At 34.7% G+C, this 26,376-nt stretch overlaps 1 protein-coding gene across 4 annotated transcripts in view; it reads right to left on the minus strand.

Annotated features, from left to right (window-relative positions):
• Positions 1 to 26,376, minus strand: part of LOC129269143 (1-phosphatidylinositol 4,5-bisphosphate phosphodiesterase gamma-1-like) — a 77,635-nt gene that overhangs the window by 10,442 nt on the left and 40,817 nt on the right. For 2 of the 4 annotated variants that reach the window (XM_064095322.1, XM_064095321.1), the window contains exons 9-27: positions 25,919 to 25,970; positions 24,870 to 24,983; positions 24,074 to 24,189; positions 23,150 to 23,235; positions 22,648 to 22,768; positions 21,419 to 21,504; positions 20,626 to 20,763; positions 18,312 to 18,376; positions 16,349 to 16,462; positions 12,935 to 13,116; positions 8,608 to 8,811; positions 6,922 to 7,044; positions 5,124 to 5,301; positions 4,168 to 4,242; positions 3,442 to 3,545; positions 2,492 to 2,646; positions 1,542 to 1,696; positions 622 to 718; positions 144 to 359 (exon numbers count right to left, since the gene is read on the minus strand). In XM_064095322.1, coding sequence (XP_063951392.1) covers positions 144 to 359; positions 622 to 718; positions 1,542 to 1,696; positions 2,492 to 2,646; positions 3,442 to 3,545; positions 4,168 to 4,242; positions 5,124 to 5,301; positions 6,922 to 7,044; positions 8,608 to 8,811; positions 12,935 to 13,116; positions 16,349 to 16,462; positions 18,312 to 18,376; positions 20,626 to 20,763; positions 21,419 to 21,504; positions 22,648 to 22,768; positions 23,150 to 23,235; positions 24,074 to 24,189; positions 24,870 to 24,983; positions 25,919 to 25,970 — 2,381 coding nt within the window. Of the gene's footprint in view, positions 1 to 143; positions 360 to 621; positions 719 to 1,541; positions 1,697 to 2,491; positions 2,647 to 3,441; positions 3,546 to 4,167; positions 4,243 to 5,123; positions 5,302 to 6,921; positions 7,045 to 8,607; positions 8,812 to 9,514; positions 9,716 to 12,934; positions 13,117 to 16,348; positions 16,463 to 18,311; positions 18,377 to 20,625; positions 20,764 to 21,418; positions 21,505 to 22,647; positions 22,769 to 23,149; positions 23,236 to 24,073; positions 24,190 to 24,869; positions 24,984 to 25,918; positions 25,971 to 26,376 lie in introns of all 4 variants that reach the window. The other 2 variants (XM_064095324.1, XM_064095323.1) reach the window with 1 other exon arrangement.

Genomic DNA, 26,376 nt, shown 5'->3' on the forward strand with positions numbered 1-26,376 from the left:
ATTTTTATGGGAACAATTTCTGACAAGATGAAGCATGAGGGAGAGAACTACATTCTAAAATATTACTTTCAAAATGGTTCCGTAGCCCCTGATTATGACACTATCATTATCAAGAACAATTTGATTGAAAGAGCGCCCTCTACCTGGAGTCTGGTAGTTAAGAGAGACCATCTGACAACCGCAGAACCAGATTGGGATGGGGTCGTAGTTGGACGAATCGATACGTTGACCTTTAGGATAGGTCCTGCTGACCTGTTTCCTGTTGTAATCCACAAGGAGCTTTGACTTGCCAGGAACCATGTAACGCTCTACTTTGGTTTCAGGGAAGGACGACATCTCAAAGTATTTGCCTGGAATGTCTGGATGAGAACAACATCAATAAAGGGATTGGTTAACATTTTTAGAATTCCAAAAGGGGACAATCGGTATGTGGTCTCTCATTGAAAGTGTGTTATAAATAGCTAGTCTTAAAAAATATACCTTTTGAGATAGCTATAAATAATACTGAGAATAAATTAGTATACCACTTTATTTGTAAAGAGAAAGTTTTACATTTCAAAAAGCTTCAGTATGGCCACTTTTAATGCTATTTTCTGGGTTTAAAGTTGGAAAGATACTTACTGTCTTCTGAGAATGGAACAGATCTGCAGTAGACGATGAGCCTGGAGAATTCCCTCGCGATACGCAGTCTACGTTCATGATTCTGGATACTCTTTGTCTATTGGTAGAAATAATCAGGAGTCAGTTCCATAACGAGTCACAACTACGGTAACTTTGCCACTGTGGCAACTACCATGGTAACAGGACAGTTACAATAATGGTTAACATTGCAGTTAATCTTTAAGAAATGGTCCCCAGAACACACAATTACTTCTTTAACATGCAATCCAGCAACAAATGAGAAACTTGGGCCAATTATCAATAACTAATATATGCAATCTATATCCAGTTCACACACACCATACCAAAAATGTTGCGTTTTTTTTTTGCAAGATAAACATTATGCACTGGCCTTTATGTTCATGATTATTCTATTGTTACGCAATCATTTCTTTTATGATGTATATGCTTGATGCTCTGCTTTTGGGAGAGGACATGCTTAATGGAATAACCAAGGGTAAATATGAACAGGGGGTTCCATCTGTAATATTGCTGTATAGGCTTATCTGAAACAAAAAATTTGGACGTTATGAACATGTGACTGGTATATACAGGTTCTTATCTACATAATATGCCTGTGAGTGGAATCTGTTTTAGAGGTCACTGTAGGCAGGTGGCTGTTAAAGAGAGATGGTTGTCAGGGATTGACTTGAGGCCGGCGTAGAGGCCACGTTTTGCCAGCCTCTGCCTAAGCCAGCGTCACATGCACAAAGTCTATGGGGGGAAGGTTTTTGCAGTGGCCTAGTGACTCGGTAACACCAGCCTCGATTACAACCTTGGTGGCTGCTAAAAACAGATTGACACATTGACGTTACAATAGTATTAGTTAATGTAGTAAATATATAACATGAATACAGGCACTTTATAGCAATCATACTCACCATAACAGTGGCTTTGACTGAAGCTTCCTGTATGCATTTCATCCAGTCCTCAAGCTCTGTTAGGTCGGTGGCAGCTACGTCCATCGCGTTACGCTGCGTCGGCGAGATTATTCTGAACACAAAATGCTGTCTTGTCCTCACGCCTAGCATCATTTCTGACATGATCGAAAAGAAAAAAATGATGGAAGGAAAACCAAAATATAAAGTCTTGCTAGTATGCTATAGGAAAGAGCTAGGTGATACCTCTCCAAACACAATCATTGAGAGGAAAGGTGAAAAATAAAAAGAGCAGACTTAAGAATGAAACAATGTGAATGTTTCAAAGTAAATTCGCCATTAACACTCACTATGAGTGGCTTTTTTTCCTTGTAATTTGACAACTTTATCCTCAGATAGCCCACGTTGAAAGAGGGAATTGACAAATTAAAGGAATATTTAACTGAACAATAAATCCCCAATGCAGGGAAGAATGAGGATTAGTCAGTGAGCAGTGAGATCGTAAGAAAACTGTTATGTTTAAAAAGAGTTTGTAATCACATAGAATAAGAAAGAAACGGGGGGAGTTAAGTAAAATGTTGTCAACCAATCTCTTACGATGAAAGCAAAGGAGTGGTGTCACAATACAAGCACATCTTGTGCACAAGGATATTGAAATGGGTGATTTCGATCCGGGCCCTGTCTTTAAAGATTTGATATTAATCCGATCACACCTAACTATGAAAAGCCAGCAAGGCCAACATCTTGAATGCTTGTTTGTTCAAAATGTTTTCTACATATGATGTATATTCATAAATTCCTTGTTTTCTTGACAATTCAGGATGCTTTTCCCTATTTACAAAAGGACATCTGCAAATTTCCTCTAGAAAAATTATGACATTGATGGCTTTCAATATAGTTGAAGTTTGATAGGATCAATTGTTACTCTTTGTAAGACAGGGTCTTAAACTTACCCACACTGCATCCATTGATGTCAATAGCACCCTTCTGAAGGTTACCTAGGAGTGTTGCATTCTGTCCCTGGTCATTGGTAGCAGGGGTCGTCACCTCTTCAACATAATTAGAAGGAAACCACATATTTTTCTTACCACCATAGTCCCCTTTCCACCTGTAAATAAACACAAAAAGGAGCAATATTGGTGATCATTTTCATGTTTGAAGACAAAAGGGAATCTATCTTCTATTCGCAATACATCCAATCGACTCTGACTATATCCAACTTATTTATTTGCTTATAAGAGCACCCATAACATTAATATCCAATCCAGGTGTGGATCCAGGATTTTCCAAAAAGGGGGCACATTTTCCAGAGGAGAAATTTGACGAGCAAAACAAAAACAAAAGCAAAAAAAAGGTCTTCGCTTTCAAAATGGCGTGGGGGCACACAGAGCCATGCAACCCCCAAGTATCATCACTACTTCTGTATTGTTTGGGATACACATGAAATTGGCAAATTTTTATATTACAAAGAAAAGAAAAGTAAGAAAAAAAGTTATAAATAATTAAATTTGGAAAGGGGTGAAGAGGTTATATTTCTTCAAAGTAATCTTCATAATTGTTGAGGTGCATGATAATGTCTTTAATTCTCTTACGATGTGAATAATGTTTACTGTTCTTAATATGTTGTGGGGCACAATTTTATCTTTTATTTCAACTGATTAGTTTTTGTCTCTGCTACTCTTAATGCTCTTTATCAAGTCATATTTTACTTCATTGAATTAGGTATCTATTACAAGTGTATGTTATTTGAGGAAATCTTTCATTCAAACATATTTTGTATATGCTTTAGTTCCTATCATGTATTCCTGTCTGCAAATGTAACACTATTTTTGTCAATCTGAATTTTACTTTACATGGTGAAATAATTAAAAACAAAGACAAAAGGATTATGATATATTCTTACCATCCATGGTCTTGTTTATCAACATTGGTGATAATGGCATGTTTGCAGAATGATAATTCATCCTCTCTCTGTGCCTTGTAATCATATAATGCTTTTACAGTGACCTAAATGAAACAGATTAAAAAACAACAACGCAAAGTAGGATGAAAACAACAAAAATCTTTATTACTTTGTCGGGGACTTCAAGGATTTGAGCCATTATTGGGAGGTAATTCAAGCTGGTAACATGAATGGAATTGAATTTCATAACCAGCAAACCCAATGGCCCCCTTTCATAAAGACTAAAGTAACCTTTTTGTTTTTCACACTCCAGTTATTGTTTTTCTATTGTTGAATTGCCTATACTTCGTAGAATTTATATTACAAGCAAAAGATCTCTTGTCTGTTTTATTCCTTTATACACTTTGAATGTTTATGTATATACTATGTTTTCAATAGATGTATAATACACTATTCAATAGATTTGGAAACAATGTAAAATAAAGAAGAAAACTTGAGAATGCACTACATGATTATATGGTTGTCTTTGTACCTCAAAAGACATGCTGTATGTATAAGAAGTAATTTGGTCTTCAAAAATAAAAAAAAATAAAATAAATAAAAACTTATCTGGAAGAGGAACTCATCATTTCATACCGTCAAACTTTGAAGTAAAGTTGAATAATAAACAAAATACAATAGTTCCTTTGACAATGGGCAATAAAACAATAATTCTTTGTGTCATACCTTTGGTACAAATTGGTTTGGATCCATGTAGATTCCCCCTGTTCCATAGATAGGATCATCTTCTGGATCTAAATCCTAGATAATGGGGAAAATATTCAAACATCAGACATAAAATGAGGAAAAAAGTTTGATATCCCCTTTCAAAAATACAAACATTTCCTCCTTTGTTGAATTGGAAACAATCTCATACTATACTCATTTACATTCGATAAAAATGAATAAGATAATATATATAAAACCCATTTGAAAGACAGTTATTCATATGCAGATGAGGATTTGGTATAGCTAAGATAATGATAACATGCAACATTTATTCAACATTTTCTCCAAATGTTTCTACACAGGATATTATTTCCTTGGCTGTAGTATAGTTGCAAATAATGTGCTTTAGCATTTCAAGGAATACATTCTTGCCGGTTACCAATATACCTCACCTGTGTTTTATGTGGCAAATAAAGATAAACTTTAGGGTGGAGAAGGGAATAAAACCCTAATGATCTACAGTCCAAAAACATTTCCCAAACACCATTAACCCTTGGACATTCATTTAAAGATAAATGCCAGTTGTGGTAACGATTTAAAAATGAGTTTGTACAGAATCCAATTAAATGACCACCAAAGTGTCTGTATGTATAAATAAAAGATATCTGCCAAAAGATTCTGGAAGAAATTAACAAAAAAAGCATACTATTCAATCCAGATGTTGGGTCTCTTTCCAAGCAATAATAATATACTGTCCCACATGTGTTTATCTGTGTTGGTAAACTTCAATGTGATCATTTTTTTTTTCAGCTTAGTATTTCAAGATTTCACAAAAGTTCAGTTTATGTAACTGTACTAACAATTAACATTGGTTTTACAGACTTTCTCATGACATCAATGTTTACTGCAACTTAATTCATTTATCTTGAACACATGTGATTCTGGGATTTCACTCTCATGCACTGAAATCTTACCCCTCCTACTCTATCGACCACTTCTTGGTTGACAGGAGACTTTAACTTCATCTTCCTATAGAGGGGGTACTTGTGATAATAGCTGCATAGCTCCGCAAGGCTCTCAAATTGGGCGCTTCCAATCGTGAAGAGCCTACCCTCTTGCTTGATACGACAATGCTTGATCTTCCCGTCCGCTCTGAAGGTCAAAGATCAAAGATGATATCGGGATGTAACATGAAGAGATATGTTTTTCATTTACAAGTAAGTGTAACTTATTGTATATGATTTGCCATAGATTTACAGTTATGCTTAATTATACAACTGATTGTAGCTTTTATGTTACAGGTGTTATTATTTTTATTCAGGTGTTAACATGTGTTATTATTCTTATTCAGGTGTTACAAGTGTAATTATTCTTATTCAGGTGTGTCAGGTGTTATTTTTATGTCTCACTGTTACAGGAGTTTTTATATCCAGGTTTTACAGGTGTTATTATTCTTATTCAAGTGTTACAGGTGTTATCAATCTTATTTCTGATTTCTTTTTTTCTTCTTGTAAAGGCATCAATGAATCAATACTGTGACTCTCTACATAATAACTTTAAAGGCAGACTGCCCCAAAATGTTAATTGCAAACAAGTTAATTCTCCTCCTCCTTTCAACTTTTTTTTTATAATTACAGTGTTTCAATCTTTGGTATTTGCTCCTAATAAGACATAACCAAAGTCAGTTTGAGTAGGGGAATGTTTCAAAACTAGTCTGGCTGACAAGTTGCCAGATCCAACTACTCTCCTTGATTTTGATTAACTGAAAAGCATGGCTACTATGGTAACTGTCGGATAAAACAGACTTATAAAACATTCAGAAGTCATGTCATGAAACCCTCACTATGATTTGAGCGTATGTTTTTTCAATGTGGACGTAGCATGATGTTGCCCTCAAATCCTGCCAAAATTTCAGAAATGCTTGATAATGGGAAATCAATGAAGCATCACTAACTTTCCAATATTGTTACAAAAGTGAAATAACCGTTTTTCTTTTATTCATTTATGATTCTTTGTGAAAATTGAAATTTCACATCGCAGGATATTTGTTGCCCTCTCTAGGTAATGTTTATACCCCTTTTTTCAAGAATCTGAGACCATTACATACCTCCCAACATTGCATGCCCACAAACATGGACAAAGAATAATCACCGAAAATTGAAAATAAGGACATTGCTAAATTTTCTACATAACCCTAAGTACAAAATTTCACAAATATAGGGACACTAAGTCATTATTGGTGAAAAGTGTGTTTGCTTTCCCCAAATGGGAACTGTTTCTATAAAAAGGGGCAGTTGGCCACTATGCACATATCTTATAACAAATTCAGTGATTGCATATCAAAGATTTTACCATGAATCATGGACCTCTCATCTTATTCCAGTCTTTCAAAATTTGTTTTATACACAAAAGAAACAACATGCCGTCGTTTCTATTGTGGCTGGGATCCCAATCAAAATCATTTTAATCCAGTCCAATAATCAATTGATATAGCGCCTTTCCTTTCGATAACAAAGCGCTGCAGCACACACACTTGTCCATGTTTGGGCCACTAAAACAATTCAACACCTCAGAATGATTGGCTTACTCCATGCAATTCATTGTTCTCTCAGCAAATAGAATTAATCTAAAATTCATCCACAAAAACATGTGTTTATTTTACATCATCCACACCATATCAGTTTTAGAACATACACATCCATATAATGTTTAACAAATTGGAATATTGACCAAGGCATTTGGGGATCTACTATAATTTTAATGATTATTCACCTGAACGAGATGGCGAAAGCGTCACTCTCTCGCTCGCTCTTTCTGACGAGAAACGCACCATCCTGACGAACCCTCTTTAGCATGTCCTCCGCCTCATGTCTGCTCAATCGACTGTGGAACCATCTATTACCATAGAAACCAAGTAAATATATATTAGTTCCATTATGCACTTGAACAAACAGTTCATTATTCCATTGCAAAACATGATGCAATGAATTTAAATTGCATCACTTTTGAAAAATACCTATCAATCAGTCTGATCTAGCTTCAGACTACGAGCCTACATGTATGTTACAGATTATTGATATTTATCTCGGGCAATGAAGAAAGAAAAACTTTACTTTGATAAAAGATGAATCAACAATTAATTTTATTAGTAATAAACATTCTCTATATAAACTACATAGCATTTACATATTAAGCCAAAAAAATCATTTATTTAAATTTGAAAATTCAAATATATTATAATTGAAAAATAAAATTAGTACAGGATAAAATCAATTCCTTTTCTAAACTCTAATCATACATGTATATGTGTATGAACCCAGTAAAGTAAATAAAGAAACATTATAATTCTGTAATGTACTTGCAAATAGTAACCCTTAAAAGTCGATTCCAATTAAACATTTTCAATATACTTACAATCAAATATATAATCCACAAATATAATATGGTAACAGATCTATGATTATCTACATGCTACAATAAAGCAATGTTAGAAGCAGGCAAAATAAAATTATTCAAAAGATTTAACTATACTCATCTTTTCATCAACAGAAAGAGCAACGTTTTAAAGCAAATGTTAATTCACTTTAAATAGTTCAAGGAAAAGGAAAGAACTAGAAACAAATTAATGAAGTATTGGTATGAAACAATGTAACAATTAAGAAATTAATGTTTGTTAGGTTTATATAACGGTTTAGGTTGGGTACACTGAACACTGATCTGATGCAAATATACCAGGTAAAATCTTTTGACCAGCACTTATCATATTAGTACACCTAGTACTAACATGTATTATCAAAAATAACCATGATGATCCCTTACCAAATAAATAAAAAAGAGAAGGAAGGGTGGAAAGAAGAAAATTTGAAACAAAAGAGAAAGAAAGAAAAAGAAACATTTTTTTTATCCAATAATTTTTTTTGAAGTCAAATGCCCAGTTGGCCTACTCATATTCCCTTTGTTCGTTACCAAACTGATACCTAAAATCATTCTTTTGAATTGCCAGTTTATCTGATAGTGATAAACATTGAAATATTTAATGCTTTCAACGAAAGACTTAAGTTACATTAATGGAAAGGAATCAATCAAAGAAAAGAAATGTAAGTGAATGAAAAGACTTAGAACGGTGAAAGATTAAGATTTTAATCATTAACAATTCAATTTAAACCTTTTAATTTGTTCTATCGCCCTGTCTGTCTGTCTTTCTCTCTCTCTCTCTCTCTCTTATATATTCACTTTTCTAAATCTCGGCTCGCTTTGGGTGGAAATTAAATAAAACCTGATATTCAAAGGTATTGCAAACTTTCATCTCAATTTTTTTTTTATTTGTGCAAAATCTCAAATGTCATCAATGTTTATTTATTTTCTTATTTTTAGAACTAATCCAATCCTACCTACTGTGATTGAATGATATTTATATGAAATCAAATCCTTTCAAGGATTGCAAAGTCCTGCACTTACTCGGCTTTCTCGTGGCCATACAGCTGTGGGACTGTATCCTTTAACTTCACCGTGATGCCGTTTCCGCCCTTGATCGAGCGTTCACGGTAGAAGTTGACGAGAGTATAGAGGTTCGGGAACGGAAGGTTTTCGACCAGATAATAGCAAGTTTTGCCGTGGATGGACTTGGAACGGATTCGGCAGTGATTGACCTGGTTATGTGCCCTGTTGGGGTGGGTTAATAAGGTGCGATTGGCGAATACACCGAGAGGGGGGAATAACAAATTGGTTAGGTTTTATCATTAATTTAAGACCCAATCAGACAAGGGTGATATAGAGAAATATGTTTTCCTATGAGGTTAGTGTGATGTAGAATGGCTTGCCTGCCGAAAGAGATGAATTGCAGAATGCGTTTTGAACCTTCACTGATGCAATACCTACCTTCACTTACTCTCTCCCTTTCTCCTTCACTCTCTTCCCTTCACCCCCCCCCTATCCCTCTCTCTCTCTCTCTCTCTCTCTCTCTCTTCATTCATTTCCTCTATATGATGGCATGCAAAAATGTGAAGCAAAAAAAAGACAAGGAAGCATGTGTCACAAATAAGACAAGAGCACACACACAAAAAAAAAGATCCAAAGCAAAGGAATTACAAACTACATGTATGATTTAGTGCATGATGCAGCTATAATACTGATATGAGGCTGGAAGAAAATTAAATGGAAGGAAGTGATGATCCAATCGCGACCAGAGACAGAAATACAAGACAAAACATACATAGAATCACTATTAACATGCAACACCGACGTGCAGCATTTGGGTCACCTATGAAGTAGACAGGCAATCCAGCTCTCAAAGCGACCTTCACTTTGAGGGGGAATAGGGGAGTGCAGGGGGAGGTCGGCATATTATGACCCAATTCACACTTACTCTTTGTTCTCGTGGCTCGGGGGCTGGGGCACTGGTTCAGTGAGCCTAACCTCCAGGTCTCGGCTACGTAGGGGTACCGCCCGGTAGTGGTTGATTAGTGTGTAGAGACTATCAAACGGCATGTTCTCCACAAGGAAGTACTTGGATTGCCCTCGGTCAAGCTTGGACTTGATTCGACAGTGGTTGACCTTTCCCATGGCCCTACCAAAGGTCAATGTGCATTTTTGGTGTTGTTGGGGTCAAGGGTCAATTTTGAGGTTTTCACAGCAGAAATTATTTCCCATACAAGATAGGCATGCACCAAACACCGTAGGTGGGAGAGGGGATATCAATAAAAAAATATATAGAATTTTGAAGGTCAGAGGGTCATCAGAAATACATTATTCACAATTCAGGAGAAATGTTTAGAGCCAATTTGTCCAAATTGAATTAACATTTTCATATTTTTTCAAAATCATTTTTCAGCATTAAATAATAATGAACACATATCAGAGTAGATGTTGGTGGGATATTTGAACAGGGCAGATGAAATTTTCATGGAAATTAATGTTTAATGTATGTTCAAATTCAACATTGAGTAATTTTGGTAATAAATAGTCAGAGGAATGAATTTTGTGTTGATCAGCATGATAATTTGAAATGGAATTCAGGGTTGTAGGAATGTTAAGTTCGAAATTTGCCATGATATTGAAGTTTGAAAGATCAATATGAAAAGGAAATTGTTTGATGTACGACAATTTGGGCAGGAGAAATTGGATGTGGGTAGAGAATGGGATGGAAAGAAAATGAAAAACAAGAAAAGCATTGAGTAAAGATATGGAAATGTTTTTCTTCTCTAATTCTATAATTATGTAAAACCTGCAATGAAACATCTCTGAATGAACTTCTAATTTAGCTAAAATCACAGAGATTAACATTTGTCTCAATATATCTTGACCAATATTACATCTTTTTCTTTTCTGATGCATTTATGACGGATACCATAACAATAACAGAAAATAGCTTTATTAATTTAAATCAGTTTTTAGTTTTCGTCCAAGTTTTAAAATGTTTCTTTCCAAACAAAATACAAACATTTGAATAATTAATCTTGAAATAAATGTTAAATCATTAAAGAAAATAGCTTTATTAATTTAAATCAGTTTTTAGTTTTCGTCCAAGTTTTAAAATGTTTCTTTCCAAACAAAATACAAACATTTGAATAATTAATCTTGAAATAAATGTTAAATCATTAAAATGTGTGTTCCGGAACCCGATTAAAACTTACAGTCAGCCAATATTGGATAAAGCAAGCAATTGAATTACAGAATAATTTCAGTAACGATATATAATTTCAGTCAAATATACTTATCCAAAGATATCATGACTGGTTTACGACTAAAATAATAATGATTATAGAATGTCAATGTGACGATGTGCAAAAAAAAATACAATGGCAATACGCATTTGTGGAATTATGTGTTATTAGCAATGAGCTAAGAGTGAAAACATCCCTTAATAAAGTGGTTATTATAATAAAATCTGATATTTCCAAACAGTATACATGTATGTATTTTTTGTAAGCAAATCTTTTTTTACTACAAATTTGAAGTTTGAACAGATCAGAGTAAATCATATTATTGTCTACTACTGACACATTTTAACATTTAAGCATTAATTACCACTCCTGTGAGCTGCCCCCCCCCCCCCAGCAAAGCAAATTACTGTATATTTCCCCCAAGGTTACAAATAAAGATTTGCTTATATTTGAAATACATCACTGCAAGCAAGAAATAAAATTAGACTGCAAAAAAAAAAAATGTAATAGTGAAAACCTGGATAGTAGGTCCGCCTGCCCACAAAGACCACAAGTTTGGTTTCCCTAGAATAATCATTAAAATACATATTACATGAACCTATCATTAGAGTCTGCCTGCTCATAAAGACTACTATAGAGCGATTTCACGTGACGTCATCAATTTCCTGCCGGCCATTGTGGTGGGCACGCTAAATCACTGCCCACCATGGTTAGATCGGCTGCGCCTAGGTGCAGGTGAGCTTTGCTTAGCTGCACTGCTGCAACTGACCAAAGAAAGTTTGAAGTTTCTCAAGAAACTGTATTAGATTTGATGATCTTTGAAGGTTTCCATGGTGGAGAGAATAATGGAGGTTTTTACGGTAAACACCATGTATGTATTAGATTTGCTTTATTTATTTCATACTTCTACGCAAAATCATGGTAAATTTATGTTCAGTTGTTGGTTGTGGAAACAGGGCTGGTAGAGACAAAAAATCTTTCTATAGGCTGCCTGCAGAAATTACGCAAGGAAGTAAGGAGAACGCAAAGGTTGCTGTAAGTTGTCAGTCGCTATGGTCAATTTGTATGCCCTCCAAAATGGCCGCCGCACAGCGTTGCTAACAAAAGGATGACGTCACTGGGATCACTCTATTCTTGTTTCCCTGGAGTGATCTTTTTTTACAGGCTTAACCCGTGTAACAAAACATTTAGCACTATCTAGCCATACAGCCTCACTAAATAATAATTTCTAGTTCATCCTTTGGTTATCTATAAAGCGTTCAATGGCCACCTCACTAATCCCCTACTTTTTCTTCAAACTATTTTCTGAATTAAAAATGATAAATTTCTATATGGAAGAGGAAAAAATGCAGCAATAGTAATTTTATGGACAACTAATGATTGCTGATTTCTATGCCGAGAATATGCATTTCAGAATTAGTGAATGCAAATATACCACCACCCATGAATTTAGGTGAAAATGTGGCTCAAAGTGACAGTGCATGAACTCTTGAAACAGCATATAAAACACGTAAAACTCAGTAATAATTTATATAAACCTAGTTTAAACTGCATATTATTTAATAACCTTGAATAATTCAAGTGAATGAAATGGTCAATTGAAATGGATCCATTCATAATATTAAATTTGATCTAACTTCTATGGAAATACATGTAAGCAAAGGCTCTTGTTAAATGATAATGCTGTGCAAGACCACATCTCGAATGTTTGACTGTGTTATTCATGATATGCAAATTCTGCACAAAGCATCAATATTATAACCCTTCCATTATCATGAAGCTTTCTGAAACCAGTATTCTACAAATAAAAAAAATCCTCATAACAAAAAATTCCCTCAATTACAATACTGCAGGAACAGCACACTGACAATGTTTCTCATAATACAAATAAAGTGTTTCTTGAATCTTCATAAAAAAAATAATGTACCTCCCACATTTATGAATGCAGCTAATCTTTATTTTCATACAAATATTTCACTCAAAATCAGTCTTTGAATGAAACATTCAAACATCTATGAGACTGCAAATTTTATTCAATCCATAGTTCCCCCCACAAAAAGATGACAATAAAAGAATAAAAATGAAATATAGCAAAAGAAAATTATAAGAATTTGAAGCTATACCAGAATGAAAGGGAATAGTCTCCTTTGAAGGTTTCACTTTCACGGACAAGGAATGTTCCATCGCCTTGCTGATATCGTGTAAGAAGCTCATCAGCAACAGTGCGGGGCTGCTGGTCTGGGTTCGTGTTTAGTTTTCCGTGAAACCAGGGTTCGGAGTAGTGAAGCTCTTCATTGGGCGTGGCCTGAGGTGAGTGCGATTGTTGATGAGTTTGTATGAAGCAAAGTCAAAAGAAAGAGTGCAGAGGAGGGATTAATTGATATCGCTTGCAAATAATTGAGATTAGTTGTAAAAAGCAAGCAAAGCAAAACTTGATAAAACCTTTAAAGAACTTTCAAGAAGGAAAAACATGTATCGAAAAGAAACGAAACTAAAACTTTCTAATCTTTCAATGAGAAAGATATCAAATCAGTGAAAAGAAAATAAATCCTTCAAAGTACAATTTTATAAGCATTTAAATGATGCCTCGATATAGTTTCTGGAACCAAGCACATCTGAACACCATTGTTCTGAAAAAAAAAATTTGTGCAATTTTCAAGAGATATGATTCTTATTGTCACTGATTTAATATCTGTCTCATAAAGATACATGATATTTATGGTTCCTCCTTTCTTTATAAACCCTTTATATTCAGTAGAACAACAATTTCTTGGCCCTTTCTGCAATAGTTGTAATGCTGTTAGAGAAGAAAAAGTGTTTTCCACGAAACCTATACTCTTTTGGGGAAAAAACAGTAAAGACAACAACAAAAATTACCAGAGAAAGTAAGAGTTGGCATCTCTGTCAAGCTCTATGCAAATCTTCACTTAAAAGCTTTTTAGTGTTTCATTAACTTCTTTCTATTGCAAACTTGATAACAGGGTCCTTTACAAGTTGCTAATCATCTATGATTACCCCCACGGAAGAAACAAAATAAATGGCACAATTTTAATATTTTCCATGAAAATTATCAAATGTGCTGATCAAAAGAAATCAATTAGTGAAAGTGATGGCATGATTATCAACCAAATATCATCAACTATGCAATGGTGATCTCTTTAATTTAGATACCAAAGTGATGAAACATGTTAGAAATAATATAGTGTGTCCACATATGAATAAATCTTGATACATACTTTTTTAAAGTTTCTACTTTTGTAATGTGAGCTTCACAAAGGGTGAGTTCATACTAAGAGCTATTGCAACTTACTCTTTGAGAAATGGCAAAAACTCACATATATTTGTTTAGGCAAATGGTGTAAATTGCCATAACAAGTAGTAGCAAATTTCCTACTGGCAAATGTAGAACTGCTACAGAGCTAAGAAGTATACATCATGCTGTACGAAGTTACACATACTGGCACCAAATTGCACAGGAATGATAATTATGCATGCATGATCTACAAGCAATTCTTACGTGATGTGTTTATCATATACAATAAAAAATAATTGAAAGTATGAAGTTATCTCATTTTGCTTGAATAAAAAAAAGCAGCAGCTTATTGTTTAAGCAAGTGCTTGATATTAACAATTCCCCACAATGAGGATGGATGATGTACCAGAAAGAAATGCTATAGTTATTCGGCAAACGATCGCTCTGCCGCACGATGAACGTGCCATCTTCTCCGTTGTACTGCTTAAGAAGCTCTTCTGCAATGGACGTGCCGCTCCGATCTGGAGTGCTGAGATCTCCGAAAAACCAATTTTCATTGAAGTGCAGTTCACTTTGGGCTTTGGATGGCTAGGAATGGGTGATTTGAGGTAAAAAATGTGTATTTCTTATTCCCCCCATGCTAATCATGGCAGAGTGTTTGATTTTCATACAAACAGAATTAATCAGCAATTCTAATCCCAAAGACTGTATTACATACTATACATTACTATTTATAACATGCCGTTATTGATTAACTGTGTGAAACCATAATTTTCATTGGACATTAAAGTTGAAATTGCAACTTTATTAACCCCAATATACAAAGCCAATATTATTAGTGTACAGACAAGAAAATCATATCTTTGGTAAAAGGGAACAACAAAATAGCAATAGCTGCATTAAAGTGTGGCACCCTGTATAGAATACAATAACTCATTCAAAATAATAAATAATGATTAAATAGTACTTGATTTTGATTAAAAAGTTGCCAATCCACAAAACATATCCAAAACAGTTATGTTTTGGGGATTGAGGCCTTGGTATGTACATTTAAATTCAAATGGACAAATTTGTAGCTATCCACCATTCATATCTACAATACAAATATCTTGCAAATTGCAAAAGCATAAACATACTTCTGATATGAACAGAGGGCCAGTATGCAATTAAAATCTTGGATAAGGCAAATATTTTAATTGGTATTTTTTGTTCAGTAAGCCGCAAAGTATGTCAAAATTCTTATTGAGGAGCATTATGACGTCAGAATGTTCTTGCCAATTATGTGCATCTAGTGCATTGCACCAAAAGCACTGCTTTATAATTCTTCAAGATGACTGAAAACAAAATCAGATTTCTGAATCATTTGGCTCAAGCCCACCTTAGAAGTAACTTAAATATACAGTAAAATACTTGGATGAATTAATGAATTGAGAGCCAAAATTGGCCAGGTAGATTCCTAGTAAGATACTGATTTTAAAACTGTTACCAGTTGCAAATGCAGAATTAAATATTACCAAAAGGCCACGGGTGCTGTGGTGGGATTTGAATCCCAGATCTCATGGTTTGCCATCAGGGGACACTAATCCACTGGCCCACAGTATCTTATCAAAGACTCTAACTCCCCAAGTACCACTATCTCCCTCCAAGACCCCCTAGCAAACAAGAGACTTGTAGCTCAATCTGTGTGTAAATCCCATCATCGGGGCATACTACGCCAATTGTAGGGTTATATCAGCTCTCTATCTTTGAACATGAACAACAATAAATGAAATAAAATACAAGGATAGCGATTCATATTTGCTGTGACGAGGAAAGAGAGGAAAAATACAGCCTTGGTTGGGAGAACTCATGAATGCAGGAGACTGGCAGTTGAAATCTCTTCCTCATGGAGTTATAGAATAGCAACATGCGTAATAATAGACTGCTCTAGTATTAGGCAAAAAAAATTGTTGCGTTGCCCTCATCTGTCCAACCAAAAAACATGGTCACTTTTTTTAGCACATCGAAAATATAAAAATGGAATGTTCTTGACGAAAATGTCAGATTTGGGCAAAGAATGCTCAAATTTGTATTCAATGGTTTAAAAAAGCTTTTTAAAATTCAATATTCGTTTTGACATGTTTGACTGCTTAGATAAACCAACCCATGCATGATTTTCTTTGCCCAATATAGCAGCTTATTTGATTTTGGGCTTATGAGGGCAACACAACAATTTTTTTTTTGGGGGGGGGGCTTAGAATTAGAATGAAAAATGTCAGGACAACATCATCAATGATGTACATACCGGTTCAATGGAGCTAGCATCATCATCATCATCCTGACTGGCCTGGGTGTTGGTCTCTTCTGAGTAGTACAGCTTGGTGTCAGTCAGAACAAAGTAATGAGGAGCCCATTCTTGCTATAAATGGATCGAGAGGAAAGGAAATCACATGACTCATTGACAAGAATCAACAAGATTACAACATGGATGGGGAAACAAAGATTTTCATTTTGAAGCGCAGCACTTTGGAAACATTCGCAAATTATTCACAATTTCATTCTCTCATTAATTCTACACTGAACTAAAAAAATAATTGGGCTATTAAAGGGCAATTAATCCTCTAAAAAGTCCAGAATAGCCCCCTAAGTTACAAAATAGCCCTTGTAAAGGACCAATGAACTTCATCAATACAGAATGTAGGGAATAAAGTTATTTTCTCGTATCGCAATTTACTCTGAATTTTCAATAATTGCTACACAAAAAGTCTCTCATGCAACTGAATCTTACATAAGGACTGTACAGAACATTTGTACAACTATTTCTGGAATGTAATTTATATAGACTAAAGCTTGATTAGTAATTTAATCAACGATGTAAAAAATATATTCATCATCATGTTCCTCATTTTTCTTTTGTTTACAGGGACTGTCACAATCATATTATGAATATTCTGAAATTTTCAGCCCGATCCATGCTCTGGAATAAGTCTTATCAAAAAGATACAAACATGCAGATCTTTTATTTTGAAATACCATCAGATCAAAATAAATTCGGATGTAAAATCACAAAATTCATAACGTTAAACACTTTTATCACTTCATATCTTCCACATCATAACTCTATTAGGGCATGGACATTCAATGTATTTATGAATTAGCATAGTGATAGATACATTTGGGGGGTATCAAGGTTAAGGACAGGAGGCATTCAGGACAAAGTTTAGAATTACTCTGAAAGGGGAATCCAACCCAAATAAGTTGTTTTTAAAGGAAAAAGATAAATCACGCAAGTTGATACGTGAAATTTTTCACAATATCGGACAATCAATAAGAAAGTTATGAATTTTTTAAAGTTGTAAAAATCGGTATTCACTGTACACATGGAGACTTCATATTGGCTGCATTTTTTATGTCAAATTGATGGCAAGGACTACTCATCCAGTTACTCCAATGTATAAAAAGTCTTTTTTTTTTCAAAAGTTTTACTTCAAATTATATTTTTCTTTCATGAAGACAAACACAATGTGCTACCTGTGATACATTTTGATTTAATGCCCCAGGGAATTAGGTACTTAGGAGAAAACCATTAAATCCTGATAATAAAGTACATGGCCTATGAGAAAATTGTTCTTGCCCCTTGTCATAATTTAAGGCGACCGCACACCTTACGATTGGTCTGCGACTCAAGTTTGGAATAAAACGTAGTAGAATTTGATGCTAATATTGAGACATGGAATATCTTATTGTGTTATGTTCCAAATCATCGTACAAATACCTATGTTCAAAACTGTGACTATGCTATCATTCTTCTTAGAATAAAATCAAATTTAATATCTAGTCGTAATGACGTCATAGCAGTCGTAAGATTGGCTACGATTTGAAACTAATTTGGCCTTTACTCGAAAATAAAGGCTTGCAATCTTTCAAAATGGTTATATAAGTATTCTTTCAATTAATTTTAACCTCAAATAAAATGATATGTTCCATTCACATTTTCAGAAAATTAGCAAAATGCGATTTGTTCCAAAATCGGATCGCGAACAGTCATAAGGTGTGCGGTGGCCTTTATTTACCCAGTTGCCAATTTGAGATTTAGATATTATTAGGGATCTCAATTTTAAAGCAGCTACAACTTTCTTATTGCTTGTCCGATATCTTTTACTTTTACCACTGTTTTTCTTATTTTTACTCTTTTCCAACACAACATTTTATGACCAAGTTTAGATTCCCATTTAAAGTTATTTCTGTAATAATAAATGAGTGCTTACATCTAATGGATCCTCGAGAAGTAGAATGCCATTTTTGGTTGAATTTCTCAAGTCAAAATCTAGACCTACAATGAAAATATAATGAAATTGTGAATGCAAATGAAAAAACATAATGACATAATATCAATACAAATGACTAACAAATTCACAACTTTAACCTAGAACATCATCTAATAAATGGTGTTAAACAGCGCGTATAAAAAAAAAGTTTACTTAAAATAATCCTGTAAAACTAAATATTTGTAATATCCTGAAGCTGTTTCCACATTTAAACATTGGTACAGATCTCTTTGAGCAAATGACGCTATAATTGTTGAAAAATCTTTCCGCTTGAGTGAGCACCTTTTACTTTGGGAAAGTTTGTGAAAAATAATTTGCGCAGAACTTGGAAACAGTTAAATGAATAAATGTAGATGTTAATCATGAAGAACTTATGCAAGGAAGATTGATTTGAAGATATCTTTTACATTTTTAACTGGTTTCCTTGCCAAAAACACTTCATAAAGCACCATTGCGCCCCCCCCCCCCACCATCCTACCAACATATTGAGGCCATCGTGATGATTTCTGCTTCACATGGAGCTGTGATTCACATGAAATGGCTTAGGCTTGATTTTCCTTCTGTAAATCATTGTCAAGCTTGGAGAAACAAGAATTAAATGAAAGATGAAATGTAAACCCACTTTAAATGATAAAAACTTAAGAGAAAAAATGCTGGAGATGTCTGAAATAAAACTTTTGTTTACATTCAGTTATTTCCTCAGATCCAGCTGGCACAAAAAAGGTATAGGTTATGCTTACCTAGGGTTAAAATGTCAATTTGGATTGCAAATATGTTACAAAATATTTCAATGTATCTGTTTTCAGTTGGCTAAAAATGCAAAAGAAATATATGAGAAATGTACCACACAGTCAGTTTGTTTTAGGCCTTTTTCCCTTGAAACAGCGTGAAAATGAGCATTTCTGCACGAACCGATTTCTGCCGGCTTTACAAAAATGGATAGTGCTCACTCAAATGTAATATTCTGTCAAAAATTTTTATTTAATGTGAAAGATGAGACCCAAACCCAAGAACATATGTGAAAAAGTTATCCCATGTATATTTTTCAATTCTCAAAGTGTATACTTTTTATTGATACGCACTGTATACAAGAAGAATTGAAATTAAATGAGGCAAAGAAATGTCTGGTATTTTTGTAATGTACAATGATGTTTGGCAGACAATAGAGACTGCAGGCAGAGGAAAATGACAATGGGATTAGCTATGTTGTTTACATTGTTAATTTCACTGAGATCATTCAAGAGTCTTCAAGAATGTGTAGAATTGGACTGCTCTAGAAAGAAGTAGAATGTTTTATTTTTAATAGAAGCTTCCAGAATAGTGGAAATTTATACATATAAGCAGGCAGTTTCTTCAAGGATGATATCAGATCAGAACTCAGAGTTTCATGCTACACTTCAAGTCAGGGCATGGTTTATTTACACCTAGAATACAACATTAACTTCCGTGGAAATATTTGCACACCATCAATGAACTCTGTGCAGTTATTTTGAGAAAGGAATTCTCAGTTATCATCAGGATCATCAACATGATCTAAAGAACAGTCTTCAATCCATGGATCGCTGAAATTGACTGTTTATCATCATCAACTTCGTCTTCACAGACATTTCAACTCACTACATTGACTCTAATCATCCATCGCATTTCAACATCAATTTCATCATCGCCAGCATTTGGACTTTAATCTAAGGAATCTTTGCAAGCTTTGGATTAATCAGAACTGACTCTTCAAAATATGTAAGATAACTTATTATTTTGTTTTATTACCTTGTGATTTATTTCCTGTAAATAAAAAAAGAGCAAAAATAATCTAACTAAATTTTTCTTGTTATTTACTGCATATTAATTTGTTTAATATTGTAACCATGGCTAAAAATGTCTTTATGTGTTATCCATCAGTTTTATCTATCAAAATAATGAATAATTCCTGAATCACATGTAACTTATGATGCTAATGGTGTTTTCTTTACAGAATATGATGAATAATTACATAAACACATATAGCACATTGAAAATGTGAATTCCTAACGATTATGGTAATAAATGATACATTAATAATACATGAATTTATTTTACTGTTCATTTTAAATACTTTATTAAAATCATATTGAGAAATATCTACCCCCCCCCCCTTATTGACATTCCAAGTATTTATCAACAGATGAAATTAACGAGTGACGACAAAAAAAATCCTCTAGTCACACCAAAACACATACAACTTATCTTGAAAGTTCAAAATAATTCTTTATCTTACTGTCTTCTTGGGGCACAGTGAAGGTCTCGTTTCCATTATCGGGGAGCTTCTTGTGCTTAAGAATGATCTTCCTCTTCAGCTTGCTGACGGCAGGAAGACTATTGGCATCCCTATCTATTGGCTGTGTTAGCAAGTTCTCTGAGCAAGGAAAAGACCAACATATATTTTGATAAATTTGACTGTACACCTGATTTAGATATTTGTACTTTAAAAACATATTTATATTTAGGGTTTCTATTATCAGGAAATTTCTTTCGTTAAAGAATCATTCTTTTCAGCTTGCTGACAAGCATGTTTTTATATCTGCACAAGGAAAGAACATAGGGGGAATGAATGGACCAACACTGTATGTGGTTACTTATTGACTGTTTGTTATAAATAGCTGGTCTTGAAATGCACTTTATGAAGACAATACAGAGAATATTAGCCTATAATTTACTTTGCGTAGAGAAACTAAATGAATTTGAGAGGAAAAGTACTTGTTTTCCTACTTGGTAACATAATGATTTCAGTATGAATGTAATGAGTAGTGATTAAGTGTGTTGTCATTCAAATGGGCTTATATTACAAGGACTACACTGTTCAGAATGTTGCATTAACGTGTTAGCATCCTGGCCAGATTTGAGTAGTTAAGGACTATAGGTGGTGGAATTAAGGCAGCTGGTTTGTTTCTGCTTTAAAATGTTGCGAGGCATTACAGCGATTCTTATGATATCCTACACGCATCATAAAAAAGACCTCAATTCACATAAAATACTTCCTGTTTTGAGAGAAGAGGGTGGGGGACACTAACCTCCAAAGACTTCTTGGAAGAGACAAGCCATGTTCCTCTGCTGTAGCAGAGAGCAATGATTCTCTATCGATAAGATTATCGGAAAGCTGCAAATAAAAAGCGAGGAATTCAAATGTTACAAATTCATCTCTTTATGATGAAGCACGATACAAAACTGGGATGTGTTTCACAAAGCGGCAAGTGTGAGTTATAGCCATGCTTCAAGAGAAATGAAAGTAGGTACAATAACCACTGATTTCATGAGGTCTGTTAAACCATGGTTAACTGTCACTGTATGACTGCAGATCGAGTTCTGGTACAGTTACATTAAATGGACTTTGTTAAATCATGAAATCTAAGCTGAAAAATAATCACACTGAAGATCACCAACACAGATAAGCACATGTGGGACAGTGTATATTATTATTTGGACAAAGACCCAACATCATGCAGATTTCATGTTTGTTCTGCCCATTTCTGAGGAATCACACAATTTCTTCCAGAATTCTGTGGCACATATTTTAATTCATACATACAGACAATTGGGTGGACATTTGATTGGATTCTGTCCATACAAACTTGATTTTAAATTTTTTACCACAACTGGCATTTATCTTTGTGTCGAAAGGCACATGATATAAAATGCATAATCTCATTGCTTAATACCCTGAAGCACACATCTAATTAGCTTGACACTGCATGCTATGAAAGCATGCTAGTTATATTGTGAAAAATGAAAATCCATATTATGTGAAGGTGTGTTTATATCATATAAAGGGGAAGCCTTCATCATCACCATCAGCATCAGCATCATCATCACCATCATCATCATAATTACCATCACTATCATCATCACCATTTCCATCATCATCATCATCACCACCATCACCATCACAACCATCATCATCATCATCAAAATTACCATCACTATCATCATCACCATTACCATCATCATCATCATCACCACCATCACCATCACAACCATCATCATCATTATCATCATCACCATCATCACCATCATTATCATCATCATCACCATCACAACCATCATTATCATCATCATCATCATCTGATCATCATCATCATCATCATCACCACCACCACCACCATCATCATATCAGAATTATCAAAATCACCATCCTAATTAACAAAATCACAATTACCATCATCATCATCATCATCATCATCATCATCATCATCACTATCGGCATCATCTTCCAATTATCATCCTAAATTCATGAGATGCTTACTCTGTAGTGATCCATGCATGTTCCTTTATCGTCTTGAGGACATCATAAAATCTGATCTTTGTTGTCAAGGTGTGACCATGGTAGATGATCGGTAACCCGTCTGGTCCATCCCAACAGTCCACTTAAAAAAAAGGTCAAATGTTATACATGACAGCATAGACAAAAAAAAATCTTCACAAGACATTGCTTAGTTTAATCTTTCTCAGTGATGTTACACTTTCACAATCACTTTACATCAACTTGGTTTAACCCAACTTAGTCTACAGGTGTATATGATTAGACTAAATGTTCATGACCTAATTTTCATTTGATAAAATGATAAGTAAATTAAGTGGTAAATCAGACCATTATGGCACTGGACAAAATGAGAATATGACTTGATATTAGACTAAATTGATAGTATACCACACAAATTTAACCCATGTGGTATTAGAGTATGTGAGGAGTAGACCACCTACTTGTAGACCAAGTGAATAGATACTAGCAACAAATGTCAACTTACATTCAAGGCATCTACATCCCATCCGCAGGCACCTAGCATAGGCTTCCACTGACGATTCACTGGATACTTGATCTCCAGTAAGGTATCTGAAGTATGACAAACACCAAAGGAAATTCATGCAGATAATAAACATTTATGGATATGTATGGACTGCACGAAGGACCAGAAAAGAGGTATTGGTCTCGATATGGTCTTTAAAGAAAGGTTCTCTAGTACATTGTAAATGATCCAATGTTCACTAACAATAAGAAGAAAAAAAAGTAGTAAAAGGGCAGATAATCCTCCTATCGAGGTAATTGCAATTTGACTGCATCTTGTAATTTATCAAAAAATACGATTTAAGTGGCAAGTAATCAAGTCATAGTCAAATAAAAACAACTCAGTGTATCCATAATAATAATCTCTCATTGGTCATGAGATAGAAATATCCAGACAAACTAAACCCCCCCCCCAGAGATTTGGAAAGGATAGGGGTGTGACACCATACCCTGAAGAACTGAAGTTGCTTTGAAATGAGGGCCCTGTGCAAATGGGGGTGCTTGAGAACTGGAATTTAAAACAAAATGGGGGTCTTCAAGAACTTGACGCCTGAAATGAGGCTTAGGAATGGGGGATAACGGGTTGGTCAATGAAATGATAAAGAGGGCTTAAGGGCCGGACATACCCCCTACCATTATACATGAGTGCCCCCATACCCCCCCCCCCCCCCCCCCCCCGCTAAATCTACTCTATAACAATTACTATAGTTCCACACAAGCCTGATGAGCTTTATCTTGGTCCACCACTATTCTAACATGTATATCCATATTGCTTGTATATATTTTAATTTTGTGGAAATAAATGAAATGAAATCAACTGCTCTAATGGAAAAGCTACCATAAAACCAAAGGGGAGGAGTGGAGTGGAGAAGGGGAAGGGGCTTACGTGTTGTGAGAAGAGGCAATCCAATAATCACATAGTGGTCTATCCATGTCATCTGTGATGTTGTCATAGAAACGATTCCATATCTCATTGTCTTTGGAGTAAAGGTAATCTACAAACTATTCAAAAGAGAATGAAGAGAAACAAATCATAAATAAAATGATATACCTTCAATAGCAAATCATATTGTGTGAAAAGACATTTTCATTTTGGAATCTAATCAATTTATCTATTTCATTATCCCTTTCTTGAAAAAGATGCAGAATTCATATATAGACATACATATATATGGAATGGGCATGGAATGGGGTTGTAAGAAAAAAAGAATATAGGGAATAAAATGATCCCTCTCATATCACTCATACTTATCATAACTTAGTACACACAAGGAGTAGAGGAGAGTCACCACCTTTGCACGTTAAGAACCCACTGCACTATTCGTATAAGAGTAGGGGGAAACCCCGGTGAAGTGGTCCATCTGCATTCCCCCCAATCAGTTATATCGGGAGGAGAGACCTGCGGGTCATAGTGATTCAGTTCGCTTTTCTCCTCCCAGGCGCAGGTGACGCCAAACAAATAATAATAATAATAATAATACACCATCGTCACACGGCAGTTGATGGTGATTCCACTCATGTGCTATTTTTAAATACATGTATCAAGGAATCATGATATCACCCAAACACTTGTGTACACAAAAATCTGCACACAATGGTAATCGTAATGGTCTGTTGTGTGCTTTTAGGTCAGAAAGATACTACATATTTCACTTTGGATGGGGCTGAGAATACAAGCTTACTTCTTGCACCGTGAAAGAGAGGTCACTATCGCTTTCCACTGGGGGTTTCCCAGAATCAGCAAAATACTTCTTGATGTACTGTTTAACTTCATGTGGATTGTTGGCTACAGGGTCCTGCAAAAAAAAAGAGAGATGATAATGTAAGGTTAAGTCCACTGTACTGTTTAACTTAATTGAGAATATGAATCACTGGGAACAAGTTAGCTTGTGTGAGAACAGAAAAATCATAGGAACAAATCATTGAAGTTTTGGAAAAAACTGAACAAATAATAAGTTATGAGCAATCAAATGTTGAGATCACTGTTGATGAGGCATCATTCTACTGGCCATGGGACCAAAATGTGTGATATCACACTAGTATAACTCCCCCAATTACTTTTATACATATTTTACTTCACTTGTCAATTTATCAAGTCTATCCAGAGATTAGGTGTTTCTTTCACATGGGAGGACATTTAATAGAGATTTCATAAAATATATCATGGACATAAGAGTTTGTACTATCACTAGAAATTTAGCAAGGGTTTCAAAAATAAGGGAAAAAAACAATGTTTGAAGTTCAGGATTCACTCAAGCATAAGACGTGCACATTGTGTAACCTTGGTAAATCTTCTAAGCAGTCGGAAAATCTGATGTCAAAGAAAATCTTGTATATTGTTTTTTTTTATTAACTTTACAACTTCAAATTTTGCCATTATGAGGAAGAAGAATTCCTCTTTCATACAAGCTAATTTTTGCTTTTTGAACACCAAATTACTACAGAGAACCTTCCTTTGGGGTGTTTCACAAAGATTTAAGTATGACTTAGAGTCGCACTTAAATGCCTAGTTGCCTGCGATATAAAAGGCATGACCGCATTGGTCAGATCATGCCAAGAGGAAGCGCACTCCTGCCCATTGATCAATAACATTGCGTGTTGCATACATGTACACATCAGGATTTCAGTGCGACTCCAAGTCATACTTAAATCTTTGTGAAACACCCCCCATGTGACATATTGCTTATTAGGGGGTGGCTGATCACATATTCTATACACTGTATATACTCACCTTCTGTTCTTGGGCTAAAAACCTGATGTAATCATTCAAAGTTACTCTATTCCTGTGAACAAAATAAACATAAAATCAACAATAATGATGAAGCAATATTGACTGGCCTCGGGGCGATACAACATAAATCGCCCAGACTAGATTTATATCAAGTTAGTGAGGGCGATATATGTCCTTTCGCCCCCAGGCCAGTCAATATTGCTATTATTAACCAAATCTGACATCTGATACAGTTAATAATATGCAATATTAATATAGCCCTTAATACAATGTTTCTATTTGCTGCTTACTATTATCCAATGCTTAAACACTCAAGGAATTCCATCCTACCAGGTACCAAATTACTTCACCTTGGTGGACAGTGGCACATACAGATAAATGCCTTGCCAAAGAAAATGAGACCTCTACAAAAAATTACATCTCCTTAAAATAAATTCACACATCTCTATACCCTAACA

The sequence above is a fragment of the Lytechinus pictus genome, chromosome 2, assembly GCF_037042905.1.
Source record: "Lytechinus pictus isolate F3 Inbred chromosome 2, Lp3.0, whole genome shotgun sequence".
Lineage (NCBI taxonomy): Eukaryota > Metazoa > Echinodermata > Echinoidea > Temnopleuroida > Toxopneustidae > Lytechinus > Lytechinus pictus.